The sequence below is a fragment of the Pelophylax lessonae genome (assembly GCF_965119305.1).
Source record: "Pelophylax lessonae genome assembly, chromosome: 9".
Taxonomy (NCBI): domain Eukaryota; kingdom Metazoa; phylum Chordata; class Amphibia; order Anura; family Ranidae; genus Pelophylax; species Pelophylax lessonae.
The window spans coordinates 271,075,534-271,097,357 of NC_138776.1; the positions used below are offsets into that span (position 1 = coordinate 271,075,534).

The following is a 21,824-nucleotide window of genomic DNA, read 5'->3' on the forward strand; positions in this document are numbered from 1 at the left end:
ATGTGTGTGTTTTTTATGTAAGCTTATATCTTCCAGATGATATTCTCTCTCATTTTCTTGGTTTAGAGTGGAGATCCAATCGATATAGAATTTGAGGTTAAAGCAGAAGAAGAAGAGACGTATGTGAGGGATGATCAGCAGTCTATGGAGGAGGATGGAATAACGGGGACATTTATAGAGGAGGACACTCCTACAGAGATCAGCAAAGGTGGGTCATTAACACTAAATACACTGCTCCACACATACTGCTCGCTGATTGGTCCAGAGTATGTTGGGGACTGGGTGATATCAGCCTGTAATCCCCTGGTCACTTTCCTGAGCTGTGTTCCCCGTCCTGTATTCCTGTATTTCTCTCGGATAACCTTCCTTCTCTGTGCTGCAGACACAATTTATGTCTCTAGACTGCATTTATGGAGATTCTGGGGTTCAGCTGGCAGACCCCTGGGGTATAAACGTTGGGTCTTCTGCCCAATGCCCAGGTCTAGCAAGATCTCTTACAGAACAATTCTCCCGGGGTTACTTGCTCTGTTATTTGCTGGCTGTGGAGGGATATGTCTGTATAGTCTCACACCCAGGTCACTGAGTGCAGCAGTGTGGGACGTCTGCAACTGACTACTGCACTATATACTCTATGTTGTACATTACATACTCCTGACCCCTGCACTATATACTCTATGTTGTACATTACATACTCCTGACCCCTGCACTATATACTCTATGTTGTACATTACATACTCCTGACCCCTGCACTATACACAGTCAGGTCCATAAATATTGGGACATCAACACAATTCTAATATTTTCGGTTCTATACATCACCACATTGGATTTGAAATGAAACAAACAAGATGTGCTTTAACTGCAGACTTGCAGCTTTAATTTGAGGGTATTTACATCCAAATCAGGTGAAAGGTGTAGGGATTAAAACAGTTTGTATATGTGCCTCCCACTTTTTAAGGGACCAAAACTAATGGGACAATTGGCTGCTCAGCTGTTCCATGGCCAGGTGTGTGTTATTCCCTCATTATCCCATTTACAAGGAGCAGATAAAAGGTCCAGAGTTCATTTCAAGTGTGCTATTTGCATTTGGAATCTGTTGCTGTCAACTCTCAATATGAGATCCAAAGAGCTGTCACTATCAGTGAAGCAAGCCATCATTAGGCTGAAAAAAACAAAACAAACCCATCAGAGAGATAGCAAAAACATTAGATGTGGCCAAATCAACTGTTTGGAACATCCTTAAAAAGAAAGAATGCACCGGTGAGCTCAGCAACACCAAAAGACCCGGAAGACCACGGAAAACAACTGTGGTGGATGACCTAAGAATTCTTTCCCTGGTGAAGAAAACACCCTTCACAACAGTTGGCCAGATCAAGATCACTCTCCAGGAGGTAGGTGTATGTGTGTCAGATCAAGAACACTCTCCAGGAGGTAGGTGTGTATGTGTGTCAGATCAGGAACACTCTCCAGGAGGTAGGTGTATGTGTGTCAGATGAAGAACACTCTCCATGAGGTAGGTGTATGTGTGTCAGATCAAGAACACTCTCCAGGAGGTAGGTGTATGTGTGTCAGATCAGGAACACTCTCTAGGAGGTAGGTGTATGTGTGTCAAAGTCAACAATCAAGAGAAGACTTCACCAGAGTGAATACAGAGGGTTCACCACAAGATGTAAACCATTGGTGAGCCTCAAAAACAGGAAGGTCAGATTTGAGTTTGCCAAACAACATCTAAAAAAGCCTTCACAGTTCTGGAACATCCTATGGACAGATGAGACCAAGATCAACTTGTAGCAGAGTGATGGGAAGAGAAGAGTATGGAGAAGGAAAGGAACTGCTCATGATCCAAAGCATACCACCTCATCAGTGAAGCATGGTGGTGGTAGTGTCATGGCGTGGGCATGTATGGCTGCCAATGGAACTGGTTCTCTTGTATTTATTGATGATGTGACTGCTGACAAAAGCAGCAGGATGAATTCTGTAGTGTTTCGGGGAATATTATCTGCTCATATTCAGCCAAATGCTTCAGAACTCATTGGACTTCGCTTCACAGTGCAGATGGACAATGACCCGAAGCATACTGCGAAAGCAACCAAAGAGTTTTTTTAAGGTAAAGAAGTGGAATGTTATGCAATGGCCAAGTCATTCACCTGGCCTGAATCCGATTGAGCATTCATTTCATTTGCTGAAGGGAAAATGCCCCAAGAACAAGCAGGAACTGAAGACAGTTGCAGTAGAGGCCTGGCAGAGCATCACCAGGGATGAAACCCAGTGTCTAGTGAGGTCAATGTGTTCCAGACTTCAGGCTGTAATTGACTGCAAAGGATTTGCAACCAAGTATTGAAAAGTGAAAGTTTTATTTATGATTGTTAATCTGTCCCATTACTTTTGGTCCCTTAAAAAGTAGGAGGCACATATACAAACTGTTGTAATTCCTACACCGTTCACCTGATTTGGATGTAAATACCCTCAAATTAAAGCTGAAAGTCTGCAGTTAAAGCACATCTTGTTTGTTTCATTTCAAATCCAATGTGGTGGTGTATAGAGCCAAAAAGATTAGAATTGTGTTCTGGAGATGATAGACCAAGCAAGGGCAAGGAGGAAATGAGCTCAGCTGCTTCAAACGCAAAACAGGGGCTGGCTGTAGGCTGGACTAAATCCATTGTGGGGGTGTATAGAGCCAAAAAGATTAGAATTATGTCTATGTCCCAATATTTATGGACCAGACTATACTCTATGTTGTACATTACATACTCCTGACCCCTGCACTATATACTCTATGTTGTACATTACATACTCCTGAGCCCTGCACTATATACTCTATGTTGTACATTACATACTCCTGATCCCTGCACTATATACTCTATGTTGTACATTACATACTCCTGACCCCTGCACTATATACTCTATGTTGTACATTACATACTCCTGACCCCTGCACTATATACTCTATGTTGTACATTACATACTCCTGACTTCTGCTCTCTCCCCTCTACCCACTGCTATATATACACATAATATGGATTCTCTTTTGTTACACCCATTTCCTACCAGCTGGACATTTTATATCTGATGATTTGATTGGAGGACAGACTTTTACATGGTGATAATAATGTGATAACATCCTCCAACTTTGGAACCTTAAACAGAAAGTGATAATGAGGGAGGAGTCAGTAACCCAATGATGGTGGTCTTCAGGATCAGTCCAGTCTTCATCTTGGTTGTTCTCCCCCCATCCTCACTCTCTGACCTCTGGTGGGGCTCAGCCCCGCTGTTATTCATGACTAAATCATGGACTAAATAAGGAAGTGCGGGACTTCTTGTGTTGGGAAGATGGCAATGAGTGATAGAGGGGGAGAGGACACTCGTCCTATAATCCCCTCATCACTGTCACTCATATAAAAGACAGTTCTCGTTGTTTCCTCACTCTCTGACTAAGGTCCATGAATAAAGAAATGAACTGGTAGGAGATCAGAGGACCCATTTACTAGTTACCTTGAGGGGGGAATTGTAAGATCCTTAGAGACAAAGCTGTGTGATGTCGGCGTAGTCCTGGTTTAGGGGAACCAATCTGCTGATGTCTAGTAATAATCTTTGTATTTCTATTTTAGTAGATGGACGGGAGATGAGGAAAACCTCAGAGGATTGTCTCACTTTGTCTCCAGACTGTAAAGTAGAAGATGAGGACATCACACAGTATAGTCCAGGAGAAAACCCAGCTACCTCAAATGTCCATCCGGGACCACACAGTGTAGATGGACCATCGTATTCCTCTTATCCTGAGGAACCTCAGACTGTGAGGGACGGTGCCGGACCATCGTATTCCTCTTATCCTGAGGAACCTCAGACTGTGAGGGACAGTGCCGGACCATCGTATTCCTCTTATCCTGAGGAACCTCAGACTGTGAGGGACAGTGCCGGACCATCGTATTCCTCTTGTCCTGAGGAACCTCAGACTGTGAGGGACGGTGCCGGACCATCGTATTCATCTTATCCTGAGGAACCTCAGACTGTGAGGGACGGTACTGTCCTTACAACAGATAAGAGGTTCTCCTGTTCTGAGTGCGGGAGGAGTTTCCGTTTGAAAGGCCATCTTAATGAGCATAAAAAATCTCACACTGGTGAGAAGCCGTATTCCTGTCCTCAGTGCGGGAAATGTTTTGCAAAGAAGACCAATCTTTCCACACATCAGAGATTGCACACCGGTGAGAAGCCGTATTCCTGTCCTCAGTGCGGGAAATGTTTTGCACAGAAGTCCAATCTTTCCACACATCATAGATTGCACACTGGTGAGAAGCCGTATTCCTGTCCTGAGTGCGAGAAATGTTTTTCACAGAAGTCTGATCTTTCAAAACATCAGATATCGCACACTTGTGAGAAGCCGTATTCCTGTCCTGAGTGTGGGAAATGTTTTTCACTGAAGTCCCATCTTTACACACATCAGAGATCTCACACGGGGGAAAAGCCGTATTCCTGTCCTGAGTGTGGGAAATGTTTTTCACGGAAGTCCCATCTTTACAGACATCAGAGATCTCACACGGGTGAGAAGCCGTATTCCTGTCCTGAGTGCGGGAAATGTTTTTCACGGAAGTCCCATCTTTACAGACATCAGAGATCTCACACAGGTGAGAAGCCGTATTCCTGTCCTGAGTGTGGGAAATATTTTTCATGTAAGTCCACTCTTTCCACACATCAGAAATTTCACACAGATGAGAAGCCATATTCCTGTCCTGAGTGCGGGAAATGTTTTGCACAGAAGTCCTATCTTTCCACACATCAGAGATCTCACACGGGTGAGAAGCCGTATTCCTGTCCTGAGTGCGGGAAATGTTTTTCACGCAAGTCCACTCTTTCTACACATCAGAGATTGCACACTGGTGAGAAGCCGTATTCCTGTCCTGAGTGCGGGAAATGTTTTGCAAAGATGTTCGGTCTTTCTCTACATCAGAGATTGCACACTGGGGAAAAGCCATATGCCTGTCCTGAGTGCGGAAAATGTTTTGTACACAAGTCCCATCTTTCCACGCATCAGAGATCGCACACTGGTGAGAAGCCGTATTCCTGTCCTGAGTGCGGGAAATGTTTTGCACAGAAGTCTGCTCTTTCCAGACATCAGAGACTGCACACGGGTGAGAAGTCGTATTCCTGTCCTCAGCGCGGGAAATGTTTTTCACGCAAGTCATATCTTTCCACGCATCAGAGATCTCGCACGGGGGAGAAGCCACTTTCCTGTCCTGAGTGAGGGAAATGTTCCTCACTGAAGTCCTGTCTTCTTGTACATCAGGGGTCCCACACAACCCTGGAGGTGTATTAGTGCCTTGAGTGCGGGAAATGTCTTGTATATGAATGTTGGTGGACATGTGGGGAAGAAGCACACCCTGATATACACCTCAGATATACTCCATGGCTGATTCATGTAAGAAACACTTCATAAGGAGATCAGAGATCACCAAAGACATGGATGAAGTGTTGGCCATTGATAGCAGGAGAAAAATAAAAATGGAGTCCTTACCTTTCATTGGCTGAGTACATTTTGTGCGGGAAGATTTCACAAACACTTACAGATCTGGTTGTTATAAATGGGTTGATGAAATGTGACTCGCATTCCCCCAGTCATGGTGAAAAGGGATTTCCTATAATGGTCAGTTCCATCTAGTGGCCATAATGTGCTTTCCTGACAGATGTCCATGGCAGCATACGTTTGGGTAGATCCGCCCTCGTTCCTCCACCATAAGACCCCACCCCCAAAAATGTTCAGGATAAGCCAATGGCTGCGTTCCTTTTTTGTCCTCCTCACTTATAGGACCATTTTTGTATGAAGTTTTCCTACCTATTGGAAGTATTGGTGGGCGGGTCTGGTGCTGGGCAGCTGTGCGGGATGTCAGGAGCTTCCTTTGGTATCCAGAAGTCTTCCAGGATGTCCCGAGTGGTCATTGAGTTCCCAGCTATCAGCGGGGTGGTGTTATGGCACACGTGTAGAGGATCCATGCCTGGAGATTGGGCCCTGCCATCGGCGGCCATTTGCATTGGCTGGGAGCCCAGCTGTTAGCGGGTGGCCATTAAGTGTTAGACACGTGAAATCCGTTTCGCTGCGAATACAAATTCCGACAAATTTTTGGGTATTCCTAGATTTGGATGTATTCAAATCTCCAAACGAAATTGTAATGAATTTTGTTGAAATCTCTTAAAATTTGTTTACTTTATGTATTTTGTAACGAATTCCAACTTTTCAGAACGATTCGAATTTGGATCAGTAAAAAAAAATGATCGACCGATGCAAATACTATGTGAAGAAATAGCTGGTTTTAAGCAGCAAGCCGGGAAACTGGCCACCTGCATCCTTACCAACCATGACTCATCAGCTGTCATCGGGCTTCCCCACTGACAGATGAATAGAAAAAAATGGCGTGGTCCCCCTCCCCCCACCAGTCCATACCAAGCCCTTCAGGGGCTAAAATTAAAGAAAAAAAACCAGCATGGGTTCTCCCCTAAAATCCATACCAGACCCGTTTATCCTGGCATGCAGCTCGACAGGTCAGGAAAGTGGGAGAGATGAGTGAGGGCCCCCCTCCTTAATACCAGGCCACATGTCCTCCAACATAGGTGGGTGGGTGCTTTGGGGAAGCTCTGCCCCCCCCACCCTAAAGCACCTCGTCCCCATGTTGATGGAGACAAGGGCCTCTTCCCCACAACTGTGGCCTGTGCTTGTGGGGGTCTGCAGGCAGGGGACTTGTCGTAATCTGAAAGCCCCTTTTACCAAGGGGGCACCCAGATCCCGCCCCCCCCACTCTTCATGTGAATGAGCATCGGGAACATATTACCTGTACCTATTCACCAAAAAAGTGTCAAGAAGTAATAAAAACAAACACACAATTTTTGAAAAATCCTTTATTAAAAAATAACTACTGCAGGCTCCTCCTCCATTTGACATTTCTTACATAGGTAAGGGGCGGGAAGTATATCCAAGAGATGTACCTAACCTACAGGTTGGCTGAAACCTACATTATTAAAGATAAGAGTACACTAACTATGAGTCATAAACAAGATGGGCTTTGATCATATACCTAGGTGACCCCTATAGAGAGAGACACCCACATATTATGGGAGTATAAACTCCATCCGGTGTATACCAACCTGCTATCCTCATAAGGTGATTATCCTTCCTCCTTTCTGTATGAATAGATATAGAATAGAGAATGTAATTACTCCTCACACTACTACACATATATATTTTATCTTGTACCTAGGATCATCAGGACCGATACCTATATATACAACACATTTTAGTGTGATTTTTTTTCCCCCTGTGTCCGCCCCAGGTCGGGATAATTTGTTGGGGGTTGGAAGGAAGGCCGTGTGCTAGTAAGCCATGTTTGTATTTATTATGATGTACATAAATACAGATTATGTTCTATGTGTGTGAAACACTAATATCGAGTCTGTTTATAAGAGAAAACTGTACATCTTCATAGTCCTGAAGAAGCCTTGTGCGAAACGCGTAGACCAGTGAAGAGAGGAAATATCTATACCTACACGAACCTTATGATATATACCAACTTATCCTTATATATGTATAATGTACATGAGTGAAATTAGTAGGAGACATTGATCTCCTGTGTACGAGCTGAGCTCAGTTTGGGACCAGTTTCCTCATTTTATTGAGATCTGGTTTTAGTTAAATCAATAAATGTTATTTTAGGATAAATCCATGTAGTTGTCATCTTGTAACGCTCCTGCGTTTTTTGTAATAAAGTGGATTTGCAGCTGCAGAAAATCTCCACTCAGCAGTCATGTAGAGATATGTTGAAATACCAATTCCAACTCCCAAGACTCATCACCGTGGGTTGTCTGGTTCAGCACACAAATATACACACTCAATAAGGTGTTCCTGGAGTGATAGATGTATATAGCAGTATAGTGGTGATGTGCTGAAGGGACAGGTATGAACAGTGACAGTAGATGACAAGCACTTGAGAGAAATGTTCATGAGAGTATAGATGGTAACAGATAGGATGCAGATAGGTTAGCAATCATGTATGGTAGTAGATGGTAGGATAGCAGATGACATACAGGAGAGACTAACCCAGTGCAAGGATAGATGTTAACAGACTCAAGAGCTAGCAATCTAATTAGCAGTGCAGATGGTAGGTTTAGTATTGCTAGAGAGTGACAGTCCTTATAGTGCAATAGTAGTAGTGTAAGTAAGGTTATGGAGGTTTCCCCTGCGGGGTACTTATCACTATAGTAGTAGTAGAAGGGTCCGGTGATGAGGAAGTGATCCAGTAGCGAGGTTCGGGTCTGAGGAAGTGATCTGGGTAGCGAGATACAGGGATCTGTAGCGAGGTTCCACAGCGAGACAAGCTTGTAAGCATAGATGCAAGGCAGGTTGAACGAACATGTGAGTGAGAACGCCGGCGGTTGAAATAGCCGCTCTGCGGCGCTCAGTGATGACAGCATCGGTCTTAAAGGTGTATGCGCACCTACCGGAAGAGAATGGTGGGACGCATACATTGAATGGAAAGTGGAATAAGGGTACCAGAGGTACCAGAACATTACACATCTGTCTCATGCTGTGCCCTTAAAGTCCACACATATGACAGTGGTTCCTTGTGATCATCTGCAGTTTCGCATTTTTTTTGGATAAGAGAAGGGATTTAGTAGGATACTCCAAATAACTGTTCACAGGTGAGGACAACTCTCTCAATAGAACTGTATCGCAGATCATCTGCAGGACCATAAAGCACCTGTATGGGATGAACACGTCCCTTTGTAGCTGGAGGAACTCAGTGAACCTTGCCTCTTCAAGACACTAGCCAGTGTCTCCTTTAGCTTGCACCCAGTAACTGACTTCTAGCACCCAGAGGAGGATCTAACAGCACAAGTCCCAAGGATCCCCTGTGGGGGGGTCAATACTCACAAGGCTCCGGGAGCACACACACCAGTCTTCCTCAGTAGTACCAGACAGGATCTGCAGATGTCCTCCCTCAGTCAGCCCTCCTAAGAACCAATGGGGTTGCAACTTCAATGTTTTAGGCCCTCAGGTCGCCCACCCAAGTCCGCATGACAGCCTCTGCAAGGGAGAGGCAGCAGCCCCCTCCTCACTTAGACCTCTCTCCCTAGAGGTAGACTGGACTGGACTACGAGCCCATGTGCTCTTCGGATATAAATGCAGGTACCCAGCATGCCTTGGGGCACATCCCCTTCTAATTGGCCAGGGCTGTAAAGACATCCATGCTCTCATCTGCCAGGCTTCCATCCACCTGTCCAATATACTCCATGGCTATTGGATCAGTGTGAATCATCAAGACAGCATGAGCGGTGTCCCTGTTAGGCAGAGAAACCAAAAACTAGATCCACTCATTCTAGCACCTACCTAGGAGGGCTCTACATCTGTATGGCAGGGTCTGTTTGATTATTCACCTGCTGGGACGGTGCTCTGATGTGAGAAGCTGCAGTGTCAGTATTCCTTTAGCAGTAATTAACCCCTTACGGGTTTTTCTCAACCAGCAAACAAACAACTGTTACACTGTCTTTTTTGACAGCTTAGGAGACTTTAGCAGCCGTAGTTTGAATTGTGATTTTCTTTTTTAAATAAATTACTACATAGATTTAGTATCAATTATATATGGTATAATATTTTTTTCTTAACAATATGGAGTTCTCCTTTGCACCGTGTCTGTTTATCATGGATTTATTTCTTACTGTGACAGGTCCTTGTGCCGCTGCAGCCTAATCCCTCTATGCTGTGGCTGCTCTATGCAGGTTATAGCTGGAGGGGGGCAGCGTCTTCCTTACTGATACTGTTCCTGGATTGTCAGCCCTTCTGCAGGCCTCATAAAGCTGGTGTATGGGAAGCTGACTAATGGACACTTTCTATTAAGCCTCTCCAGATCTGCATGTATTAGGCACACTGTAGACTGGGCCTTTGGTGCTTGACAGGCAAATCACTGTATAAATTTCCTGCTTTGTTCAGACATCCAGGGAGGAAGATGACCCCTACCAACAGGTTGCCACAGGTAGTCAAGACACTGTAAAGGAGTCTGTTACAACTCTCCCTGTGCAAGGAGTCTCAACTCTGACCATGTCAAGCTTTTCCCTTGCAGGATCAGTCAACTGACCAATTTAATCCTCTTCAAACAATTCCTAAAAGGAAGATGAGGATGGTCTATAAGCAGATTTGTGTACCTCCCTTCCTGCAGAGGTACCTGCAATGCAAGTATTTTTAGCACTTCCAAAGGAGTGCGTTGCCTTTTTCCTTATGATGTTTAAGCTAGAAGCTCATGCTAGAAGAGTGGTGCAAATTGAACAGAAGGACAGAGCAGCAGAATGTCTTAGTGGTCATCACCTTGCAGCACTGGGTTGCTCAGTTCAAACTCCAACCAGGACACTTCTACCTGCATTGCAGGATGTCAGATTTGGCACTTGACGAGGTTTTCCAGCATAATGAATCACCTATTTGGTTGACGTGGCCTTCATGAGCTTAGCCATATACATGAAGTTTCCATTGGGGGATGCTGTGTCCTTCAGGGGTATACTCATTAATGATGATTAGGTGGGTCCTTTGAAGGGTTTAGGGTCTTCTGGTGGTAACTTTGTGTTGGACTTGTCCCTAAGGGGTATATCTGTCTGCAGTTGTAGCCTGTGAATCTGCCTTAACCCTTGCCTCTCTTCCAATGCAATGGAAGTTGGGGTGAAGAATATTGATTCTATCCTAAACAATAATTCTACAAGTTGGACAATCTTGTCTGCATTGCAAGAGTTTAAACTGTATCCTTTAAAAGCTAGCTTCATTTGATAGCAACGAGCTGCATTTAGTCTGGCCTCCTGCTTTAGAGTAAATGTCTGCCGAATGAAAGAAAACTGCAGTTCTAGAGTCAGTGTCTAATTCCAAAGAAGTTTGCTCCTGCAGTTCTGACTCGGAGCCCAGAAAGCATTGAAGAGAGAAAGAGAGTCCTCATCCAAAAAGGCAGGAAAGAGCTTGATTTCTGGGGGAGAGGTTGCTTACTGCTCTTTTTCAAATTGTGCCACCCATTCCTCCGAGGACCCAGGAATTGGTGCTCAGAGGTGGGTACAGGTTGGAACCAAGGAATGGTACTTGGAGGTAGGTAGGAGGTGGAACCAAGAAATGGTGCTCGGAGGTGGGTAGAGGTTAGATATGGACGAACATCGGCCGGGGTGGTTCACGAACGTCAGCCGCAAATTTTCTCAAATGTCCGCGAACCGCAAGTTCGTGGCGGGCACCATTGACTTTAATAAGAGGCGAACTTTAAAAACCTTTAGGTCATATTTGCAGCCACAAAAGACTTACCAGCTGTGCACAAATAGTCCCAGCACATGGACAATGTCATAACAGCAGTATTGCAATTGGAAAAGTTGCCCTAAAATTTTCTTTTTTACAGCAAAAAAATGTATTTTTTTTCATAAATCAGCCAGAACTGACAGCAGCCTGTAAATACATGTCAAATACATACTGTATAGCAGTGGTCCTCAACTCCGGTCCTCGGGGCCCACTAACAGGCCAGGTTTGCAAGATAACTAAATTACATTACAGGTGATCTCATTTGCTGCTCAGTGATTGCAGTATTCTAGTCTGCATCTCCCCAAGGTAATACTTAAAATCTGGCCTGTTAGTGGGCCCTGCGGACCGGAGTTGAGGACCACTGCTGTATAGGGTCCATTCACACATCTGTAAAATGGGTCCGCATCCATTCCACAAGACGTTTACAGACCCATTGATTTTCAATTCCACTCTGAAAAATAGGCATTCACAGGATAAAGAAGTAAGTCGGCCAGTATAGGCCCCAAAAATTAGCCAACAGGCGTTCACCTGACAGCTAAGAACATAGTATTTGGTGGCTGGAGGTACATTAGGTATTCACAGGATAAAGAAGTAAGTGTTGGCCTGTATAGGCTGCAAAAATTAGCCCACATGGGTTTACCTGACAGCAAAGAACGTTGTATTCTGTGGCTGAAGGTACATTAGGCATTCACAGGATACAGAAGTAAGTGTCGGCCAGTATAGGCCCCAAAAATTAGCCCACATGGGTTTACCTGACAGCAAAGAATGTTGTATTCTGGGGCTGAAGGTTTATTAGGCATTGACAGAAAAAATAATTGTCGGTCATGAAAGGCCCCAAAAATTAGGCATTCAACGGACATGAAATGCCTTTTATGCCGCTGTATTTAGCAAAGACAAGGACCAGGAATTGTGGGTGGATGGCGGTCTGGCGGATATTTGTGGCCTGTCATGAGGAATTTCATTGAAACATGGTTTACCGGTCACATGTGTTGAATTCCTCAGAGATTCATGCCTCATTCATTTTTATAAATGTGAGGTAGTCTACACTGTCATGAGCTAGGAAATTGCGCTTATTGGTCACGATCCCCCCTCTGCGCTGAACGTCCTTTCGGACAGGACACTGGACGGGGGGCAAGCCAACAGTTCCATTGCAAATTGTGCAAGCTCTGGCCAGAGGTCAAGCCTGCCCACCCAGTAGTCCAGGGGTTCATCACTCCTCAGAGCGGCCACATCGGCCGTTAACCCGATGTAGTCGGACACCTGTCGGTCTAGGCTTTCCCTGATGCTGGATCCGGAGGACAGCTGTTGATGGGTCGGATGAAAGAAGGATCTCATATCTGAAGTGACCAAGACATCTTTCAACCGCCCTCTTCTTGCAGGCCCTGTTGGATTGCTACCCGCAAATGTCTCTCTGTGACTGGAAATTCCTCTGCCAGCACACACAAAAGCAGAATGCAGCATTTCTCACAGCAAGGCCTGGAAGTGCTGCATTCTGACCGCCCTCTATGATGGTGGTAACATTTCTGACATTTTTTGTTTGTATCGGGGGTCTAAGTATGTTGCCACCCATTACTGGTCCTTGCCCTTTATGCTTTTTATACGGGGTCCCCCTTAAAACACTGGAACATGAAGGCCCCCATTTGCACTAAACTGGAAGCTGTGTAGTGCCTTGGCTCCAGCTCATCATCCAGGATAATGTCGTCCTCGTTCTCCTCCCCCATCCACGGATAACACCAGGGATCCCAGAAAGGTTTAAAGCATGCTCTTCTTGCTCCTCCTCATCCGCCCCAGCACCATCCTCCTCTGACTCTTCTTCAGACTCCTGTTGACTTGTCTCAGATGGAGTAGCACCCCCTGGGAATTCATCCAACATTGCAACTTCCTCATCTTCCTGTTCCTGCTCCTCGACGGCTTGATCAATGACACGACGCAATGCACGCTCCAGAAAGAAGGCGTAAGGTACGATGTCACTGACGGTGCCCTTTCCGTGACTGACCAGTTTGGTGATCTCATCGAATGGCCACAGAAGTCTGCATGCGTCCCGCATGAGCAGCCACTGGCGAGGTGAAAGAAACCCAAGCTCCCCAGGACCTGTCCTGCCGCAGAGTTCGTACAGGTAGTCGTTAACTGCACATTTCTGCTGGAGCAGCCTATCAAGCATATGCAACGTTGAGTTTCATCGCGTCGGGCAGTCACAAATAAGACGCCTGATGGGCAGGTTGTGTCGCCGCTGAATGTCAGCAAGGCGAGCCATGGCTGTGTAAGATCTTCTGAAATGGTCAGAGATTTTCCTGGCCTGCCGCAAGATGTCCTGGACCCCAGGGTATTTGGCAACGAATCGCTGCACAACCAAGTTTGAGTGACTCAAGCAGAGGGTATTTGGTGGTGGTGTTTGTGATGGTGTCTTTGGGGGTGCACACAGCAGAGAGTGAAGAGGGTGCAGATAGAGAGGATGAGGAGGGTGCAGAAGAGGAAGGCTGAGTGAGCCACTCAACCAAGTCTGGTGCGTCCTTTGACCTAATCAAACGCACCTTCTGAAACTTCACACTTTGGCTCCGGCCTACTGCTCCTGCCCTACCCCTACCACCCCTGTGTAAGTGCATGCCTCTTCCTCAGCCTGTCATTTTTTAAATTACCCTGTGACAAAAGTCTCTAGAAAATCTCAGTATATCTGGAAAAAGGTATATAACACCCCGCTTCAATCTGTGGTATTGGGGGGCCAGGTTTATCACACCAGTTCTACAAATAATTGTCCAGTAACTGTTGTCACTGTGTGTAGCACAGTTAACGCAGCAAAAGAGGCCAAATTTTTGCAGGACTAAAATACACTCTTAGAAAAGTATACTGTTAAATAACACCCCACTTCAATATGTGGTATTGGGGGGCCACTGGTCTATCACACCAGTTATAATACATTAAAAGTGCTTTTGTCACTGTTTGTAGTATTGCTGCAGCAACGCTCAGTCACCACACCAGTCACAATGCTGCACAGTGCACAATACTAATCCACTATAATATGCTTTCTATATTACAAAGTATATTATACGTGGATTACACCCCTATATAGTGCACTGTACACCTATACCAAATAGCAGCCCTTAAAATGACTTTTGTGGACCTTAACAGAGCAATTTGTGTCACTGACGATCTGTTCCTGGTGCACACAGCAAACCTCTCCCTACACTGAAAAAAGACTGTACACCTATACCAAATACCAGCCCTGAAAAGGACTTTTGTGGATCTTAACAGAGCTATTTGTGTCACTGGCAATCTGTCCCTGATGCACTCGCCAACCTCTCCCTACGCTGAAAAAAAGCAGAATGTGAAATGGCCGCCAGCTCTGATCTATTTATAAAGTAGGGGGCATGTCCATGTGCTGGAATGTTTCAATTGGCTGTCCCGTTACACCTGACGGCTGTGTCATGGGTCAAAGTTCTCCCCAATGTAAACTAATATGGCCGCCGAGAACAAAGTCATGTGTTCGCAAAATTGGCGGGCTGCGAACAAGCAAAATTAGCCGCGAACCGACCGCCGGGCGAACCGCAAAGCCATCCCTAGTAGAGCGTGGAACCAAGGAATGGTACTGGGAGGTGGGTAGAGAGTGGAACCAAGCAATGGTGCTCGGAGGTGGGTAGACGGTGGAACCAAGGAATGGTGCTCGGAGGTGGGTAGAGGGGGGTTGAATCAAGGAATGGTGCTCGGAGGTAGGTAGGGGGTGGAACCAAGGAATGGTACTGGGAGATGGGTAGAGGGTGGAACCAAGGAATGATGCTCAGAGGTGGTAGGGGCAGAGAAAGGGCGACCTGCATCTATTCTCTGAGAAAACAAGCCCTGATAATGAGCCACCTATTTGCTTGTTGTGGTCTTCATGAGCTTAGCCATATGAGTTGTCATTGGAGGATGTGTGAGGTCAACCAGGAAATAAACACCAAACTGGTAATCTGAGCATGCAGCCTGCCTGGCCAGGAAAGGGGGGGATGAGCGTGTGATGGTATTAGGCAGTAATATATCCCCCCCCCCTTGGTGGGAGTGGAGATGACCCCATCTATAAGGATATACAGTACATACACACACAGCACAAGGCCGTGTTCACACTACGAGATGATTCTTGGGGCTGCAGTTCCTCTGAGCTGCACAAGATGGTGATCTCACTTCTACCCAGACAAGAAGTCTCTATAGAAGACAGGAAGTGATGTCAGATATTAATAGGAAGTTCCGGGTGAGAGGTGAGTAAGGAGGAAGTAGATCAACGTTGCTGGAAGAGGCAGCGGAGGAGGTAATTTTTATTTTTATTTAATTCAGGTACTTATATAGCGCTGTCAATTTACGCAGCGCTTTACATATACATTGCACATTTACATCAGTCCCTGCCTTCAAGGAGCTTACAATCTAAGGTCCCTAACTCACATACACACACAGTAGAGCCAATTTTATACAGGATCCAATTAACCTACCAGTATGTCTTTGGAGTGTGGGAGTAAAACAGAGTACCCAGAGGAAACCCCCGCAGGCACAGGCAGAACATGCAAACTCCATGCAGGTAGTGTCATGGTTGGGATTCGAACCAGCGACCCTCTTGCTGCTAGGTGAAAGTGCTAATCACTACACCACTGTGCAGATCTTATTCTCTATTTACACCCAGTAACCCCCCCCCCCCCTGTCATGTCCGTCCTCTTCCTCCATAGTCACTGTGATGTCTTTTATCTCCAGCAGATGATGATACACACATATATAGTGTGGAAACCTAGATTAATCCCTTTAGGGTCAGAACATTTCTGTGCAACCTCTATAGGGTCCAGTTATGGCCTCATGCTACCAATAGTGACACTGACCCCAGCCAAATGCAAAACTAGTGACAAACAGCCAGAAAAGATGAGTAGGGAAACATTTTTTATTGACCTCCACCTGTAAAACCATTCCTGTTGTGGGGGTCGTCTTATTGTTGCCCATCTAGTGCACCTGATAATTTCAATTAAAACCAAAGCAGCGGAATCTGATAAACAACCCCCACTGCTACTTAACTGACCAGATCAATATTCCAGGAGTTTACTTGATTTGATGCTATACTCTGATTAAAAAGTGGATGTGTCTGGATGGTGACTGTATCATTGTGTGTGTCAGGTTCCTATAAGGTGTCAGGATGTCACTGTCTATTTCTCCATGGAGGAGTGGGAGTATTTAGAAGGACACAAGGATCTCTACAAGGACGTCATGATGGAGAATCAGCCGCCCCTCACATCACCAGGTAAGAGGAGACTTTATTGTAAAGGAGAGAGCAGTACGGAGGCTCCACCTATATCCCCCATCATCTGATAAACACATAGAAACAATGTATTCAGTCAGTGTGTGTCAGGGCTGGGCTCCTGCAGCTCTTTTCTTTCAGAGCTCAGAAGTTGCTTAGCTGTCGGTTAATTGCCAGACGCTCATTACCACAATGACTCACCTGGTTATCATTACCTGCTTCATTAGTCCAGTCCACAGCCTGCCCCATTTTGCTATTTAAGTAGCTTAGCTCATTTCCTCCTTGCCCTTGCGTGGTCTATGCTCTCCAGTGTGTTACTGTGTATGACTTGCCGTGGCTGACTTCTCTTCCGATACCTGTTCCTGATTTGTTTTGCCTGACTAAACTGACTTATGGTTTCCTGATCCTTGCTCCTCTGATTACCTGTTCTGTAATCAAAACCCCGGCTTCTGGTTTAGACTACGTTCCTGAACTGTTATTTTTGCTATTTTCTTAAAGGTGTGATTTTAACTGCACTTTCTGTTGAAGCACTCAATACCACTGCAGCTTCGTGCCTCCCCACTTACCGTTGCGGCTTTTGATGGGAGACCTCTACAGCCTGCCCATGTGACCCATGAAACCACTCCATTGACCATGGGTGTAGGGGTTCTTCTCCATGAGATAATTCAAATTCCTAGTGATTTCCTTACCTCATTACCCAGTTGTCATTGGTTATCCTTGGTTACAGAGGTCCAATCCCTCTTTTAATTGCCGTAATGCTGAGGTTTTGTCATGGTCCCCACAATGCACTAATACATCTTTTTAGAAAGTGATTAAGATCATGTGCACGTCTTCAATCTCTTTATTGCCAGAAGAGTACCATGAATTGTGTGATGTCTTTGACAAAGGTCAGGCTGGTATTTTGGCACATCGGCCTTTTGAGTGCACAGTTGACCTTCAACCCCGGTGCCATTCCTCCTCGTGGCCGGGTTTACCTGCTGTCTGTCTCAGAGGAGAAGGCAATGGAGAAGTATGCTGCGATTTAACTATCCCTGGGGTTCATCCGCAAATCCTCTTCTGCCAGTGCTGGCTTTTTATTTGTGAAAAATAGAAATGGTGAACTGAGTCTCTGTATCGATTATAGGGGTCTCATTCACATTACTGTTAAAAATACTTATCCAATCCCATTGATAACGGAATTATTTGACTGCCTCAAGGGAACAACGGTCTTCACTAAGCTCAATTTGCGATGGACATACAATCTTGTGAGGATTAATGAGGGCCACAAATAGAAATTTAATACTAGGACCGGACACTATGAATGCCTCGTAATGCCCCTTTGGTCTCTGCAACGCTCCTGCAGTTTTCCAGGACTTTGTTAACGATGTCCTCTGAGATATGCTGCCATAATGTATGGAAATTTACCTGGATGATATTCTCATATATTGTAAATCCCTAAAGAACCTCCACACAGATGTCTCTCCCGTGTGCTACAGAGGTTGGGAGAAAGCAACCTCTATTGCAAGTTGGAAAAGTGCGAGAACATGAACAGGTTCAATTTTTGGGTTATGTCATTTGTGCTGCCAGGTTATCGATGGACCTAGAGAAGCCATCTGCAGTTCTAAAGTGGCTTCGGCCCATAGGTCTACGTGCTCTACAACATTTTCTTGGCTTTGCCAATTATTATCAGAAATTTATGAGTAATTTCTCTTTTCTGGTCAAACCCCTTCATTGATACTGTATGACCAGAAAAGAGGGCAACCCACAGAATCGGTCCCCGGAATCCATTAAAGCCTTTGAATCCCTCAAGGCCACTTTTGCTGCAGTTCCAGTGCTGGAACATCCTGATCCCATGTTACCCGTCATTCTTGAAGTTGATGTGTCTGAGACTGGAGTAGGCGTTGTCCTGTCCCAACCTCCTACTCCTGAGAGTTCTATCCATCCTTGTGGCTACTTTTCTAAAATAAATTGTCTCTAGCAGAATGAAATTCTGAAACTGGGGATAGAGAATTATTAGCCATAATTTTAACTCTTAAGGAAGGGAGGCATCTCATCAAGGGTACTACTGTGCTGGTCCTCATTTTTACTGACCATAAGAATCTCTCATTCTTGTCTGAGGCTAGACGTTTATCTCCTGGAAGGGCTCAGTGGGACCTTTTTCTGTCAAGCTTCAATTACATAGTCTCATTCATACCTGATACAAAGAATATAAGAGCAGATGCCTTATTGCCGCAGTTTTTCTCCTCTTCCAAAATGGAGTCTGTTCCCACTCCTGTGATACCTTCGGACTGCATTTTGGCTATTTTTTTCTAGTCTCACTTCACCTTTGGGTGAGAGAATGATGCCCTCTCAGATCCATTCTCCTCCTGGAAAACCTTATGATCGCTGCTTTGTTCCTGAGAATCTCCGCGCGATTTTCCTCCAGACCTACCATTCACCTAAGACAGCTGGGCACCCAGGAAAAAATCAATGGCGTATGGACATGGCCTATGTCTCAACAATGTTGGTGGCCTAGTCTCTGTGCTCATGAAACCAGCTTTGTAGCCGCTTGTCCTGTGTGTGCTCAGAATAAAACACCACAACACCTTCCAGTGGGCCTCCTTCAACCCATACGCAGTGCAGAGAGGCCTTGGATCCACTTGTCTATTGATTTTATTATGGATTTATGCAACTCCCATAGCAACACAGTTATTCTTATGGTGATTATCCGTTTTTCAAAATGTCACATTGCATTCCGCTAAAGAAGTTGCCTGTGTCCAAGGAACTGGCATCCATTTTCACTGGAGAGTTCTTTCAGTTACATGGGTTACCTAAAGTTATCATCTCGGACAGGGGTAGCCAGATGGTGTCCAAGTTTTGGGGAGCCTTTTGTGCACAGTTTGGAGTTCAGCTTTCCTTCTCCTCTGCATATCACCCACAGTCCAATGGGGCCGCAGAATGGGCCGACCAAGCCTTGAAGCAGTTCTTACATTGCTATATTTCTGACCACCATTACATCTGGTGGGACCTGTTACCTTGGGTGGAGTTTGCTCACAATAGCACCATCAATGCCGCCTCCTGATTATCTCAGTTTATGGTGAACTATGAGTTCCTGCCATCCATGTTGCCTGATACATCTGTTCCGCAAGGCATTTCTGAGTTAGAGCAACATCTTCAGGAACTCTGTTCCACTTGGGTGCAGGTCCAAGAATCCTTGCAACACTCCAGAGAGAGGTACAAACCATGCTGACCGCCGACACCTACTTTCACCCTCCTACCAAGTGGGGGAGAGGGTCTGGCTGTCTTCCCATTACCTCTAATTCTGTGTTCCCTCACTAAAACTGGCACCTAGGTATATTGGGCTTTTCCGCATACTCTATAAGGTTAACATGGTGGCCTACGCATTAGATCTTCCTTCCAACGTACGTATTTACAACGTATTCCATGTTTCCTTACGTGTTATTGCTATATCACCTCAGTACCACACCTTCGCCCAATTAAGGTTGACAACCATGTGGAATATGAGATACAATACAATCTATCATTGACTCCCGTAGGTTTAGTGGACTCATAGGATATCCAGTTCACAGAGGGGTTACGGTCCAGGGGAACGCTCTTGGGTCTCATCCTCTGACGTAAATGCTCCTGCCCTGTTCCAGGCTTTCCATATACATTTTCCCCTTAAGTCTGGTGCTCTCCCAAGGGGGAGGGATTGTTGGGGAAGAGGGTACTGTCAGGGCTGGGCTCCTGATAGTTAGCGAACTGCTCTTTTCTTTCAATGTTCAGAAGCTGCTTAGCTGTCGGGTAACTACCAGCCACTTCTTACCACAGTGACTCACCTGGTTACCATTTCCTGCCTCATTAGTCCAGCATACAGCCAGCCCCTTTTTTGCTTTTGAAGCAGCTGAGCTCATTTCCTCCTTGCCCTTGCTTGGTCTATGATCTCCAGTGTGTTCCTGTGTGTTACTTGCCCCGGCTCACTTCTCTTCCTAATTCCTATTCCTGATTTTTGCTTCCGACTATGTTGACATCTGGTTTCTTGACCCCGGCTCCTCTGATTACCTGCTCTGGCATCCAAGTCCCGGCTTCTGTTTTTTACTGAATTCCTGAACTGTGCTATTTTTTTTTTCAATTCATTAAAGGTGTGTTTTTTTTTTTTTAACTGTACTTTCTGTCTTTGCCTGGTTTATGGTCCTTGACAGTGTGTGTGTGTTTTCTACAGATGGATCCAGTAATGGGAACCCACCAGAGAGATGTCCCCATCCTCTGTATTCCTGGGATTCCACACAGGAAGGTCACACCATCAGTCACCATCATCAGGTAGATGAGGAACAATCACTGATAGTATCATTAGGATCTGTACATTATCTGCATTGTTACCATTGATGTCATTTTTATTATATATTCAGAGTGGAAACCTGAGAGATTCTAAAGTTGAGGTTAAAGAAGAGATAAAAGATGAGGATGATGAGGATGGGGTCATAGAGGAAATACACAAAGATCTGTACCAGGACACCATGGTGGAGTCATCCAGCTACAGAAACCCACCAGAGAGATGTCCCCGTCCTCTGTATTCCCAGGATTCCACACAGGAAGGTCACACCATCCCCCACCATCATCAGGTAGATGTCTGATAATTATTGGTAGTTATGATTTATAAGCAATCGTGTTTTTTACAATGAATATTTTATTATATTTTTCAGAATGAAAACTCCAGGGATAATATTGTTGTAAAAGAAGAATATAAAGAGGAGGATGAGGAGTATGGAGTGATGGAGGAGGTTTCAGAAGGACACAAGAATATGATGGAGCCACCTAATACCAGAAACCCACCAGAGAGATGTCCCCGTCCTCTGTATTCCCGGGATTCCACACAGGAAGGTCACACCATCCCTCAATGTTACAAGGTTGGTGGGATGGAGTATCTAGAACATGGACTTGTGGAGGGGATGTGTGTATTTTTTTTTATGTAAGTTTATATTTTCAAGATGATATTCTCTCTCATTTTCTTGGTTTAGAGTGGAGATCCAATCGATATAGAATTTGAGATTAAAACAGAAGAAGAAGAGACGTATGTGAGGGATGATCAGCAGTCTATGGAGGAGGATGGAATAACGGGGACATTTATAGAGGAGGACACTCCTACAGAGATCAGCACAGGTGGGTCATTAACACTAAATACATTCCTCCACCCATACTGCTCACTGATTGGTCCAGAGTAGGGCGGGGACTGGGTGATATCAGCCTGTAATCCCCTGGTCACTTTCCTGAGCTGTGTTCCCCATCCTGTATTCCTGTATTGTTCTCGGATAATCTTCCTTTTCTGTG

General features: G+C 45.2%; 3 protein-coding genes across 3 annotated transcripts in view; 2 read left to right on the forward strand and 1 right to left on the reverse strand.

Moving 5' to 3' along the window:
- The window catches only part of LOC309564465 (uncharacterized protein), a gene marked incomplete at both ends in the record, with an annotated part of 1,172,539 nt that overhangs the window by 193,673 nt on the left and 957,042 nt on the right, over positions 1-21,824 (reverse strand).
- The window catches only part of LOC309564074 (uncharacterized protein), a gene marked incomplete at both ends in the record, with an annotated part of 288,253 nt that overhangs the window by 165,870 nt on the left and 100,559 nt on the right, over positions 1-21,824 (forward strand). The window lies entirely within an intron of this gene.
- Positions 1-21,824, forward strand: part of LOC309564079 (uncharacterized protein) — a gene marked incomplete at its 5' end in the record, with an annotated part of 30,610 nt that overhangs the window by 6,229 nt on the left and 2,557 nt on the right. Inside the window, one exon of the mRNA XM_082268707.1 lies at positions 4,061-5,199. Coding sequence (XP_082124833.1) covers positions 4,061-5,199 — 1,139 coding nt within the window. The remainder of the gene's footprint in view (positions 1-4,060; positions 5,200-21,824) is intronic.